At 40.5% G+C, this 13,073-nt stretch overlaps 1 protein-coding gene across 1 annotated transcript; it reads right to left on the bottom strand.

The window, feature by feature from the left end:
- Positions 1-348: 348 nt before the first annotated feature.
- Positions 349-9,742, bottom strand: LOC131572581 (hyaluronidase-1-like). Its single transcript, XM_058825829.1, has 3 exons — positions 8,825-9,742; positions 1,893-1,982; positions 349-777 (listed from the first exon to the last, which is right to left on the bottom strand). The coding sequence occupies exons 1-3, from the start codon at positions 9,740-9,742 to the stop codon at positions 349-351; spliced, it is 1,437 nt and encodes a 478-aa protein (XP_058681812.1).
- Between the last annotated feature and the right edge of the window lie 3,331 nt (positions 9,743-13,073).

Raw genomic sequence — 13,073 nt, 5'->3', positions numbered from 1 at the left:
CACCCAGCCCTGAAACAAAGAGGTTCTGTGTTCTTCTTTCTAAACTTCTACGTGGTTGAATCTTTCTACAAGTTCATTCAACTTCTTTCCTCAGGTAAAACTTCCACTGCAACAACAGAATCTTTATCTGTTGAACATGAGTGAAACAGAAGGAAGGAGTAAAGGAGCTGGTAAAAAAATGTTTCCAAAATTTTTAATGTCTTAAAAAGTTGCAGTAGTGGAAAATAACTAAAACAAAATGAAATTATTTAATCACGAATGCCTTTTCACTTTACAATATATATATTTTTTAAGAAATAGAACTGTTGTAGGCACCATTTTTATTCCCTTGCACTGCCTTAGAAGACCTTAATGTGTAAAACAAAGCAGAAGAAGCTGCATGGCTCCTAAGAGGAAGATAAAAAAGCTTTGTTTTCTTGATCTACTTAACACTACATGAACCCAGTGTTCCAATAGCTTTTGGTCAGGTAATTCACAAAATATTCCTGTCCAGCCCTGGTAACACTGACAAATAAATCTCTGCTTCATGGCTTCAATACTCTCCAGGCTGGGTTCACCAGTCACCTGGAACCTGGGGCCCCTCTCTGAGTGATGGTCATGGATCTTAAAATCAGTGGGTGACAAATGGAGGTAAGCAGAAGAGTCGCTGTTTTTACGGATACATCTTCCATTCTTCTTGCAGAGAACTTTGCTGCAGAGTTTGGCTGCTGAGGTCACGTTAATGACATAATGTCCTAAAGGTCCATCAATGTACCGCTTCACGGTCAAGCAGCTCTCCTGTGGATAACAGAAGACCACAACACATTTCTCAGCATCTAGCACTATGCCCAAGATTACTATGTCTAAAAAGATGCTAGTACTAAGCTGTTCTTGCCTAAAGTAATCCATTGACATAGATCTTGTTGGACTTACACACTGAAGTGATCAATTTGTTCTAAATGAGTTTAATTCCATGTGGATGATTAGAAAAGTATTGACTTCTACTATAGTTTCTATTTTAGCGTCTGGTAGGAACATGTAGTGTGAGAGTAGGGAGGAGTCCCAGGAAGCAGAAAGAGAGTTCACATGGTTCATATTTGAGACTAACTGGTTCCTTAAGTAGAGATTTCTGGTAACTGCTGACTAGACAAAGTGCATGGGACTAACCATTAAGTCATCACTCTGGCCCTGATCATTCCAATACCTTCAGTTTACCAGGAGCCACATAATTTTCATAAACCAGAACAGAAGTTGCTGCAATTGCAACTGGAAAGTTCCAGTTCAAATCTCCTGGTTCCTCTGCCCAAGTCAGTGGTACTTTTCCAGAGACTTCAGGAGTAGGAGAGCAGACTAAATGAAAAGCAGAGTGGGCACCAGAGCCCAGGTTTAAGAATGGGGGCTATCCCATGCCTCCTGGGACATTCCAGTGCTGCCTCCCATCTCCTCAAGAAGGTTTATTCATGAAAGTCTGAAGAACTTAGGAGAAGTAACTAGGGCTTGTCTTGTGACATTATTTTCCATGTAACATTTCAACATTAGCAACTGGAGAAAATACCTCACCTCCAGACTCCATTCCTTCCCAATCAATCTGGGTAACTGCTGTAGTTACAAAGTGGAACACTGTAAAACAAGCTGTGCTTATATTTGCATGGCTTTTTTTGAAACATGTCTTTCTCCTCACCTGGACTCATTATTCCACTGAGCTACAAATGACCTGCCCAAATCAATGTGCTGTGGAGCAACAGGACTTTTCAGCCTAACAGAATTAATGAGACCTGAAATCAGTACTGAGCCATCATCCTCTGTTGTTGGCTGATGACGCTGACAAAGGTAGATAGGTGCTCTGGAGGGTGTGGTGTCAGACAAGAGGCATTGTGGTGATTCCTAAGAACTGCTGAACTGATATGACCGACCTTTGAGCTGGCATATTGCATACTGCCCCAGAGAACAACTCCAGCAGCTCCCAAAGCCGCGCTTTCCCCAATGGTATTGACCAGATCCCTCTGAAAAAGAAGGCCAAATTCACACATGAGAAAAACAAATATACAAAAGTAAAAAATCACTAGGCTATTAGCATAATTTCATTTTTTTCCCCAGAGGCAACTTTGGTCCAGAATATACCCATTGACGTGGCATATTCTTCACAACAGAACTGATGCCTTGAGAGGCTGACTTAGAACAGAGGCTAGACAGAGTTAAGAATAAAGTAGGTGTTTATTGAAAGGCCATAAAGGATACACCTTGGGCAGTACAAGAGCCTGGCCAGGGCTACACCCATGATGAATTTAAAAATGGTCACAAAATGGACCACTGGTCACGAGGTCCCACATTTTTATAAGTTTTGGTCCATCTGCATATTGGGATTAATTGTCCAATCACAGCTTCAGGTTATGAAGTCCCATCCTTGTTTTCTCTCTTCAGTCCACTGTTGTTTATGCTCTTGGGCCTGAAACTTGTAACAATTATCCTTGATTTCAATCTAGAAAAGGAATTGTTTTGTCTGCCTACCCTGTGAAGAGAGCTCACTAGCACTTAATATGAAGCTCAAACTACACCCCTAGGCAGCACAGAATATGAAAAATATGAAAGCTAAAACTTAAGGCATCAAAATCACTGTTTAGTTTAGAAAGCTCTTTTGCATCTCTACAAACATTTGCATAGGTAGCATTCATAAGTGTGCCTACTAAATAATGAAATCTTTATTGTTTATTCACAAGGGTCCCTCCAGCCAAGCTGGTGGAGTAAGAATTTAGTGATCTATTTTATCTACTAGTCTTTGAATGGTTACCAAACCTACCTAGGTAATATTTTTTGGCAGGTGATGGTCAGTATGACCACACATCACTGGATCAGTTCTAGTTGCAGTTGATGGCTTTAGGCAGGGGTCTAACTCGTGTTGCTTTAGCCAAGCCAACAGACTTACAGGGCTGCTGTTTCTACCAGCATGAGTGCCAATAGTCTAAGAAACATATCTTTGAACAATGAACCTCTCTCCCTGCTCCAAGTGCCAAGTGGAGGGGGAAAAACTAAATGCACACACATTTGCATTTTGATTTAACCATGTCCACTTTTAGAATTGAACCAATAAGGAGCTGAGTTGTAGCAGTAGAAATAATACAGCTCTACCAGAGCAGCCAGAGTGTTGAACAGGAGTCACCAGTGCCTTACCAACATCATGGCAATGTATCTTGCCAGTGTCCTAAAGCCATTGTCTGAGATTATAAATATTATGTCTAGAAAAATGCAAGTAAATCTTAAAAAATATGTAGGAAGGAACCTTTTTCTCAAAATTTCTATGCATAATCAACTACACCTAAAACCATTTCTGTATACAATAATTCATTAAAAAGTAATTCCTGACCAATGTTTGTAATGACAGACATTACAACATTTCTCAATTCAACAAAGTAAAAATTCCTTTAAAAAGATACTTATGGTCTTTTAAACAGTCTTTGCAACTCTTTAACTGGAGAACAATCAAAAATACCAGCCAAATTATCTCAGTATGGTGGTGGCAAATTTAGAAAAGCAAAAGTACAGAATGGAAGAACCATGTTATTATTATTAATTACAAAATAATATATTCTTCTGTGTAAGTGGGCCTTCATCATCTGCAACACATTTTATGAAGTTTACCCAGATGCAAAGAGTGGTCTGTGATTCTACATTATTCACATGACGGTTGAGCAATTTTGCACTAACACATTTCAGATCTCATTAAGAAATGAATTAAAACTTATCAGAATAAATATTCAATAAATATTTAGCATTTCTGGATGAACTAAGACCTGAGAAAACACTGAAATAAACATTTTGTAAGGAATATGCTCTGGGAATTAGAGTGCTTGACCAGAAGTCATAAAATCTAGTTTTTATAACCCCATGTTCCACATCTCTCTTTTTTAGTTTTATCAGGTCCACAAAAATATTACAGCACTTCATGTCTAATTCATATGGATATGAAACTGAAAAAAAATAATCCTTACATTTCATCCAGGCCTTTAGATGTGTAAAGACCAGTGGCACTGATAATTTCACACCTGGGGCAGCTTCTCTTCCACTTTCCTGCAATCTAGAATTACCACCTCGACAACACTGAGAAATTCAGCACTTTTCTTGGGCTAAGACCAACATTTGGCATTTTATTGGAAGGTATGTTTTCCTAGGGATTCTTAAAGGACTCTTACAGCACCTGGACAGGTGCTAAATGCTGGTGAAAACAGCAGTTCATAGCAAAAATATTGTATAGGACTACATTTAAACACTTTCCTTGTGCCTTAAATTTCCTCTTTTTGTATTCTTTGGAACAAAAGTCAAGTGCTAAGAGTCCTTCCCAGAAGGAGAGAGAAATAGAAAGAGTTTGGTCTGATACATAACCCAGAGAAGGCTACCTTCCTCATGAGGTTTCAGATGACATCTCTGATGCCATTTCACTGTGCACCAGAACAATGAAGGTTCAGAGGAGAGAAAGAGAAATAAGTGGGAAGCTGACAACATTTATGATAAATTTGTGTTAATAATTAGGTAACCTGCCCACAAGGAAAGACACAAGGTTTCTGGCTGCCATTTCCAGGCATAGTTATGTCTTTTATTGAATGAATGTGTCAGGCTCAGTACCTCAAAAGCCATCAACACAGAAGGGCTCTTCCCCAACTGGCCTATAGACAGGAGGTTGCACCTTTGCATTATTTTTGCTCTCTGACTGCTTGTTCTTTTTGGTCTGATGATTCCTTAACTCTTTTCTGGTGCCTGACACAGGGTGCTGGATTCATCCTGAGCAGGTTGGGAAGAGAACAGAGCCAAGAGCTTCTGCACCCGAGGCAGACGCTCTGACCAGCGGAGGGTCATACAAAGAAGGAGACACCACCCCCTACTTCCTCCTCCTCCTCTGCCACAGACAGGATAAGAAAATAAAGGTTTCATTCCTCATTTGGGTATTTTGAGAAAAGGAAAGATATGTGCCTCTCCTAATAGCTGAGCGTGGCAAATTTGGGCCAGAGATAAGGAGGAGCCTCCAGGAAGAACTGTGTGAGCATGAACTCCACCAGCAGCCACAGACACTGTAGTCCTGTTTTTGGGACTGAACCAAGTGCCCCTTCTCACACAGCACAGCTTGGCACTGATGGGGACTCACTGGCATGGCTCTTTGAGAGTGTAATAAAAGTCCCATAGGGAAGAAAACATGCAATTTAAATTAAAAAAATAGGTATTTTAAATATGAATATCTTAGCATTTATCTAGCTGGGGAATCCTAATTTGATCCTTGTATCAGACTTTGGCAACTTGTATTTGTCCAAATGATTAACAAGTCAACAAAGGCTCTTCACTTTTGATGCTCATTCTTGTTCAAGCTTTTGGGGACAGTGTGCAACTACCTAAGGTCCTCAAGACTATGCTGGGCTATCCCCAAATGGACACCTGATTTGGCAGAGATGTGGGGGCTCTAGCATCTGTCAATGTTTCTTTGTGTTTAGATCACCCAAGTCACTGTACTGGACCTTAAAAGGATAAGAGGTGAACTAAACCATCAGTTTTGGAGCTTGAGATGGATCAAGACAGTCAGTTCTAGTTACATGTTGAGGAAAGAAAAGTAAGTGTATCTGTAATCTTGAAGAGCCTTAGTTTCAGACAAGAGTTTTCTGTGTTCAGCAATAGTAGTTCAAGCCTAGTATGGTTGCAGGAGTTGGTCTCTATATACATACACACCTGGTCATCAGAGAATACTATCTATAGGGGAACAACAGGGTTGCTATGCATTATTAATAATTTGTCAGTTGTCATCCTGCTTTATTAATGATTCCAGACATCTAGTCAGGAAGCACAGATGCTACTGTGCAACTTCCCTCTCCCACACACTTAGCAGTGAATTGTCTAAGCAGAAAGTTTCTAAATACCCTACAGATGGCAAACTGCTTATACACATTTCTAGCAAATACAAAAACCTTTCATAATGATTTGGATCCCAATTCAGAATCTATAAATTGTTTCCAAGATAAAAAGCAGGATTAATTTCTCAGACATCTTATGCACAACTCACCTGATTTTCAGATGCAGTCAGGGTGAAAAGTACAGCACACACAGCTACAGCATCTGTCTGGAACCTGGGCCTTTCATCTCTCTGAAGGTTTGATAGACCTGTGTCTCTTCCTCAGTGACTCTGACTTACAACCATTTTTTCTGACTCCACTGTGCAATTTCACATAAGCCCTTTGTACAGAAAGGCTTGCACACAAGTCTTGAATGTCAGTAGTGCTTCAGTTGGAATAGAAAGTACAGTTCTTGCACAGCTCGATGGAGCCAGGCTGTGGTTGTCCTGGCCTGTTGTAGTGCATCTAAAATCTTGGTACCTCCCAAGGGTAAAACTCACCTGTGGGTTGTGTAATGTTAGTTCCTACCTGAGAACCTTCTTTCCCTTCCCCCTTCCCATTGGCTGTGACCTCCCTGCATCCCCTAATCACCCCTGCCCCCTGGTGTAAGAGATAAGACCCAAGGCATTTTCGGTCTCTCTCTTGCCCCGGATGGAACGCAGACAATAAACCCGGGATTATTTCAGCAAGTTTGAGCCTCCTGTGTCTAGATACCTTGAGTCCGTGTTGTATCCACTCCAGGACCCCCTCCGCCGCCTGTGCTTTGAGACGAGCAGGCTCGCACCACGGGGGGTGGGACAGAGGGGTCCCACCGAGGAGAGGGATAGCAACAGACTGGCCCAGACCCTGCCAGAGGTTAGGTAACTATCCCATCTGCCTACTGTCTCAATTTTCTGTGGCCATTTAGCCTGGATGTCATTGTCCTGGGACCTTTCCTTGTCACCTCCATGCACATTGTTTCTGGAGCTCAGAGGTTTCATGCCTTGTTTGTAACTTTGTGAGCATCACTTAGGGGTATGGCATGGGTCAAATGAGAAGCTCCAATCTAGTCTAAAGCCTGAACATACAAGACTGCATTTAAATTATCCCAGTGGCTCCAGGACTATGAAAGAATACAAGAACATTATTTTCTGGATCATTTCTATGTAGAAGGTTTTTAAATACAGCCCTGCAAGCTCCTGTCAGACCCAAGCTGTTCTCACAGATGATGTTTGTAGTCTGGACACATTAAGCCCTGTCCCATGTTGAGTACCCTGCCTATGCTGTCCTTATTAGAAAATATGTAGTGGTGCATAATCCAAATATGTTTCTCTGGCTATGCAAAGATCTTTTCTGGCTGCAGAGTAGTAAAACAGTCTTTCAAGCATCCAAAAGTAAATGGCTACAGGCTGGTGAGTTAAAGAATGTAACCTGAGAGGAGCATCACTTCCAATTACTACTGTACTGTTCAGAAAATAACTTCAGGTGAAACAGTGACTATGTACCACCACAGATTTTGAACTCACACAGAACTGGTAACAGCATGCTAGTTTTCATAGCTTACAGTAACATTCATGGTATTTTTTTATTGATCAAGGGACTAATTAATTTTATAGAAATGTATTATTACAGACTGAATTGAAGAATTCTTACGTATTTCCTAGCCTGAGTTCTTCAGTGAGGGTGTTCTGGGTGACATCCTGCCTGTACTGACCCCAGTGACTCCTTGCCTTCAAGACTAGACTGGCCTATCCGTCCATGATTTCTGAGTCATCTAGTACCACCTGGGATTTCCACAGAGAAAACACCTCCAAAGAGCTCCTGATTGCTGAAAATGAACCAGACCAAATTCCAATTACTTCTATGTACGATTTGCTTCCTGGGGTCAGCCTGAAATATTTCTCAGATTCTCAGGGATCTGCTGCACCTCCTCAGCTCCAGCTCCAGGCTGAAGCCCCCCACAGCCTGTGGTTCACTGGACTGAACTTTGCCTTTTCCCTGCCACTTCTCTCTCTTTTTCTGTTCGGGTTTGAGCCAAGAACTTGTCTCTGGCAGCGTTAGAAGGAATTTCCCATGCAGCTTTCCATGAAATAAAGGGAGGGAGCACCCCCATATGCCCTATGTCATCAAGGGATTATTTCTATGAGTTCCCTGTTCCAGATTTTCTCCTTTCTCATGAAATTGATAGAAACCAAAGAAAAACTTTTGGCACTTGAGGCAACTATTAGAGAAATGAATAAGCGTCTGTGCATCCCTATTATGTGCATAAACAAAGTCAGAGCAACAACCATCATTACATATTCAGAAAGTCTGAGATTTGCACATATATAATTTACCATCAGTGTTGTGGCCACTACATATTTATTGCACTTGATCACTGGTTGATGGAACATTGGACTCAAAAACTGGATTTCTTTAATAAAAGAACTCCACAGTCTAGCACTAAATGTTAGATGTGAAGATGTTGTACCTCTGAAAAGTGAGATAGATGGCCAGTGCTCATCATGCAGGAGTTAGGAACTCCAGGACAGATTACTTTACTTGACTAGTTTATTTCTATACTGAATGAATTTACATTTGCATAAAGAAACAAAAAAGCCCTGAGGCTTATGTCTCATGAAAGTTTATCTTTCCATTGCACTAATTAATTTTAGACTTCAAAAAATCTGTCAAGCTTGTTTCACAAGCTGCCCTGAAGAATAAAAATATCAGAATGGATTACTTCCTTAAGAAATATATTTCTTTGTACTTTCTTTCTAAACTACCTTCATTAAAAATATACAACACTATCTCACAGAGGTAGATCAAACCACTGCAATATTAACTTTTGAAAGGCATAGAGTTTTGTACCATGGCTACAGTACTTCCTCTCAGGGGGCTGCCTTAAATATGAAAAACAAATGCATAAGTGCTTTTACACAGGAGAAGCTTCTAGAACATATTTTTTTCTAAGAGGCTATTTCTAATTTCTAAATTTTGAAAGAAGTCTGTCTGCTTACCTCTGTTAAAACATGAAAAGTATAGGCATAAAACGGTCTGGAGTAAACAAACACAGGCAAAACATAGTCTTTTCTGGCAATTGAGGCAACACGTATTGCCTCTTTAACCCGATAGTGAACAAATTTTAGTGCATTTGGACTTGACTTCAGTATATAATCCAGGTATACAGAAGGGTAGAGAGCTGTGCTTTCCTTCCACAACCAGAGCAGGAGGTCATTGCGGAAAGACTCAATGGGTGGGCATTTCCCTGTGTATCTCTGGGGGTGTTCCTTGTAATCGTAATTGTAGCAGTCTGGGTAAAGATAGTAACCCCACAAACCGTTTGGTCTCATATGCTCAGCCAGAAGGATGGTGTTATTCATAAAACTCTTGCCAGCATTTTCAAATTCCTCTTTAGCCACTTTCCTAATTTTGTCCTCTGACCACCGAGGATGCCGTCTCCTAACAATCTCGAGAGATTTATTTCTATAAATGCTTTTATTGCCCCAGTTCCTATCCCATTGGGGCCTCCAGTTTTCCCAGTCAATGACTGCAAGTCCCTGAAATTTCTTCATGGGTATGCAATAGTCGATGTCAGACTTTGCTTTGCTAAGGTGTTTGATAAGGCTTTCGTTCTGGGGCACCCCTCCATTAACGGGATCTCCGTTGTCTGAGTAGTAGGGATAGTATCCCAGGTGAGTGTGATAGAAGATTGTCACGTTGGATCCACTCAGAGTCTCATTGATGTTGGATGCAATGTCAAAAACACCGAGATCCAGGTCCACCTTGTACCGCAGCCTGCACTGCTCGGTTGGCGCGTTCCAGACAACCAGGAAGGGCTTGTGCAAGACCAGAGGGGCCCGTGCTGGTTTCGGCAGGTGAGCATCAGCCAGAGCGAGCAGCACCATCACCACCCACTGCTTGACCCCAACAGCCATGGCTTGCTTTGCTCAGGGAAATTGCTATGACATGCCCTTGAAAACAAAACCAAGGTAAGATGTTAGAGGGACAGCATGGAGGCATATTTGATGATAAGGGAATGTCTTTTGGTTTGATTTGCTTTTGAAAATATCAAACTCGGCGCAAAGAGGGAAAAGTGCAAAACTGATCTTGTAAAAGTTAACACCAATTTGAAATGCTTTGAAAAAAATTTTGATAGACTATACTGTCTGGAAACTTCACCTTCTTTTCACCCAGACTTCTCACACAGTTGATTCAGACCTTTTCTTAACATTTCTTTTCTCCCTCATGTCTACAAAACTAGATAATAAAGCAATAACTTAAAATGATGGTATAAAAAAAGAATGTGCACTAATTTGAAATTTCAGCTTCCAAACAAGCTTTGCTGTGGTCAGTCTGACTTGCCTAAAAGATCATCCCAGCAGGGCTACAGCCTTTACTATCTGTGTATTTAAATGGTCACAACAGGAAAAGTAATTTAAGGGAAAGGCAGACACTTCTACCTTGCACAGACTAATGAAGACAACTGAGAAACTCCGCAGTTTTCAGGATATGAAATTATTGTTATCTACCTCTGAATTTAATTTTCTAAATTAATAGATGCAAGAGTGATAATCAATCTGCAGGATAGAAGAGGGATACTACTAATGACTTAGTAGTCTAAGCTACTTATTCTGAAGGCAAATTAAATATCTGTATGTTAAAGAAGATAAATTGCGCTAAGCAAATCTGAACTAGCTGAAGGAACATGTTGTATCTTTGAAAAAGGAGCTACTTTGTAGAAATGAGTGGTGTTCATCTTAATTTTTCCTTCCAGAGTCTGATGTTTTCCCTGATACCCTGGCTTGGGGCTGCAGTACTCTGGGAGCTGTCAGAGCTGCAAGGCTGCTGGTGCCCTGGACACATGCCTACTTTGCACCTGATGGGGCAGCTGCTCACCCACTGTCCACAAGTGGCTGCTCCAGAGTCTGCCTCTGTTCTAAAATCTGTCTCTTCTCCAGTCTTGTCACCAAGAAACACAACTCAGCTCTGTCCTGTGTTTGTTATTCAGATTTCTTTGCTGATCTTTTTATGATACAGAGATCACTAAAAAGGTTTCTCTATGAATATATATAGTATGACATAGTTATAATCTCAATTGTTGTTTTCTGTCATTCACCATTTTAGGCACACGTTAAATCACTGCAATCACTGTGTGCACTGCAGGTTTAATTCATGCACCAGACACATGAATTTTAAATGTCCTGACACTGGATGTTTCCCTATTTTTACATCCATTTTAGTGATTTCTTTCCTTGCCTGTAAAGTCTAGCTTTACTTGTGCTCGGTATTTCCTCAGTTAACATCAGTTAATCGCTAGATTCCTCTTCAAGACTAAAGGAGCTTTCCCCTGTTTGAAAATATGTTTGCTCTAATAAGTTACATAAACCAGGATTTCTTCCTCTGTCATTTGTCATCTTCCATGCCATTCTTCCATCCTTTGGGTTTGAAGGATCTTTTCCTCTCTGACACTGCTCTCCTACTTTTCTACCTTTCCCTTAAACTCTACTTTGTCCTTATGTCTCCTACAGAACAGCCCTTCTCTATGCTCAGTTTTGTGTTTTTCCACCCCCAGTCCCAGAAAAGCACTGAGTTCCCTCACCTGTGGTGTGATATGAGAGCACCTTCCCAAGATGAGAAGGAAGCAATTTGCATGAAACAGTGGCTGAGGCAGGGAGCGAAGGGCAGGACTGCAACAAGCCAAAATGCAGGATTCCCTAGGAGCAAGACCTCCCTACCAAGATAGAGAGTTATGCTCCGTTGTTTACTTATCCTCTCTGGATGCTTGTTCTGTAGACATAAATATAGATTTAGCGCCCAAGTTTTAAAATTTTGTTCATAATCCTCTAGATCCTATTAAGGACAACATCCTTGGGTGAAATGGTCCATTGCCACCAAGCCAACACTACTTAAAAGCCTGCCTGCTGAAAAAGGATGGAAGGTTACTTTCACTCCATTGATCTGTTGGAAGGAATTTTTATGCTTGCAGCTGGTATTTTTTTCTCCATTTTCCTGCACTCTTGCATAATCATCTAAGTAATGCCATGATCTGAGAAAAACAAACAAACTAACTAACAAGACACAAAAACTGCCTTTCCCTTCTTGTTTTATACAAACTGAGGAATGCACCACAGTACTCTGCATTTCCTCTTTGACGCAGCAAATGATCTTACTACACTGGTGATTTTTCATGGTTTGGACTGGATTGCTTTGCAGTACATGTGAACAAATCCATTAAGATAAACACCGGTTTTCTCAAGAAGTGGTAGCTCAGATGAAATGGGAAGAGCACCAGGAAGAAGGAGAAGAAGTTTAGTGAATTTCTGTGTAAGAAAAGATCTAGGAAAAGATCCCAGCTTCCTATTTCCACAATCCAAATGCTGGATTGTTCAGCCTTGTGTTATTATGTACATATAATTAGATCATTTTGTTAGATAATGATGACTAATACAGTACAGTTCTTGTTTAGATCTGAGAGCCCTAAACATTAGAACATTGAAGATAATAAATCATAACAGAGTTAGATCATGAGATAATATTGCAGGGTAATTTTAAGGGTTTTTTTTGCTAAATTTAGTTATTTTGGGCAATTCTTATTGCCTGACAAGATTTTAAAGTCCCTGACAAGACTTTAAATATCAGAGTAGCTGAAGTTGGAAGGAACATCTGCAGGTCATCTGGCTCACCCCCAGAGCTAGTCATTCAGGACAAAACATCACAAGTGACAAAATGAAAATGTTTATCTCAAGAAATGTCAAGTAATTCTCTAGATATGGATTGACCAAATCTTTGAAATTTCAAGAAGGCTGGACATGTTGCTCAACTCTAGACATGCAGATTTCTGCACCTGCAATCCACAAAAAATCCCACAGAAAAGGGGCAGAAATCTCTCTAATCCTGCTCAAGCTGTTTAGAAGTCAGCACCTGGTCAATGATGGTCATTCAGGATCCTCTAGTGAATACTTGATACCTCTGAAAGTTGCCATAAATTCCTTATTTAAAGCTATATGGAATTAGCCACCCAGCTATCTCTATTAATCTAAATAAGATGGCAAGTGCACAGATAATGTACCTACCTTTTAGATGGCTAAAGAATCTCACTGCAATTAAAGCACTGCATTTCCTTGCAAAGCATCTCACTTTTTGTGCTACCTTTTATTCCACACAGGAGACATTACCATATACCCAGTTCCTGAAAGGGGAGATAATTAGAAGAAAAAAATCATCATTTGAAGAAGTTCCAATACAGTTGCATTAATCTGCAATTAA

This window comes from Poecile atricapillus, chromosome Z (genome assembly GCF_030490865.1).
Source record: "Poecile atricapillus isolate bPoeAtr1 chromosome Z, bPoeAtr1.hap1, whole genome shotgun sequence".
Taxonomy (NCBI): domain Eukaryota; kingdom Metazoa; phylum Chordata; class Aves; order Passeriformes; family Paridae; genus Poecile; species Poecile atricapillus.
Note: the sequence above shows the minus strand (reverse complement) of the source record. Positions and strands in the feature narration are given on the sequence as shown.

Excerpts from the sequence above, each read along its gene's own strand:
- LOC131572581 (XM_058825829.1), bottom strand. The coding sequence starts at position 9,742 with ATGGCTGTTGGGGTCAAGCAGTGGGTGGTGATGGTGCTGCTCGCTCTG. Across the intron at positions 1,983-8,824 it reads CTTTTCATGTTTTAACAGAG|AGGGATCTGGTCAATACCAT; the intron begins GTAAGCAGACAG and ends CTTCTTTTTCAG. Across the intron at positions 778-1,892 it reads TGCAATATGCCAGCTCAAAG|GAGAGCTGCTTGACCGTGAA; the intron begins GTCGGTCATATC and ends TGTTATCCACAG.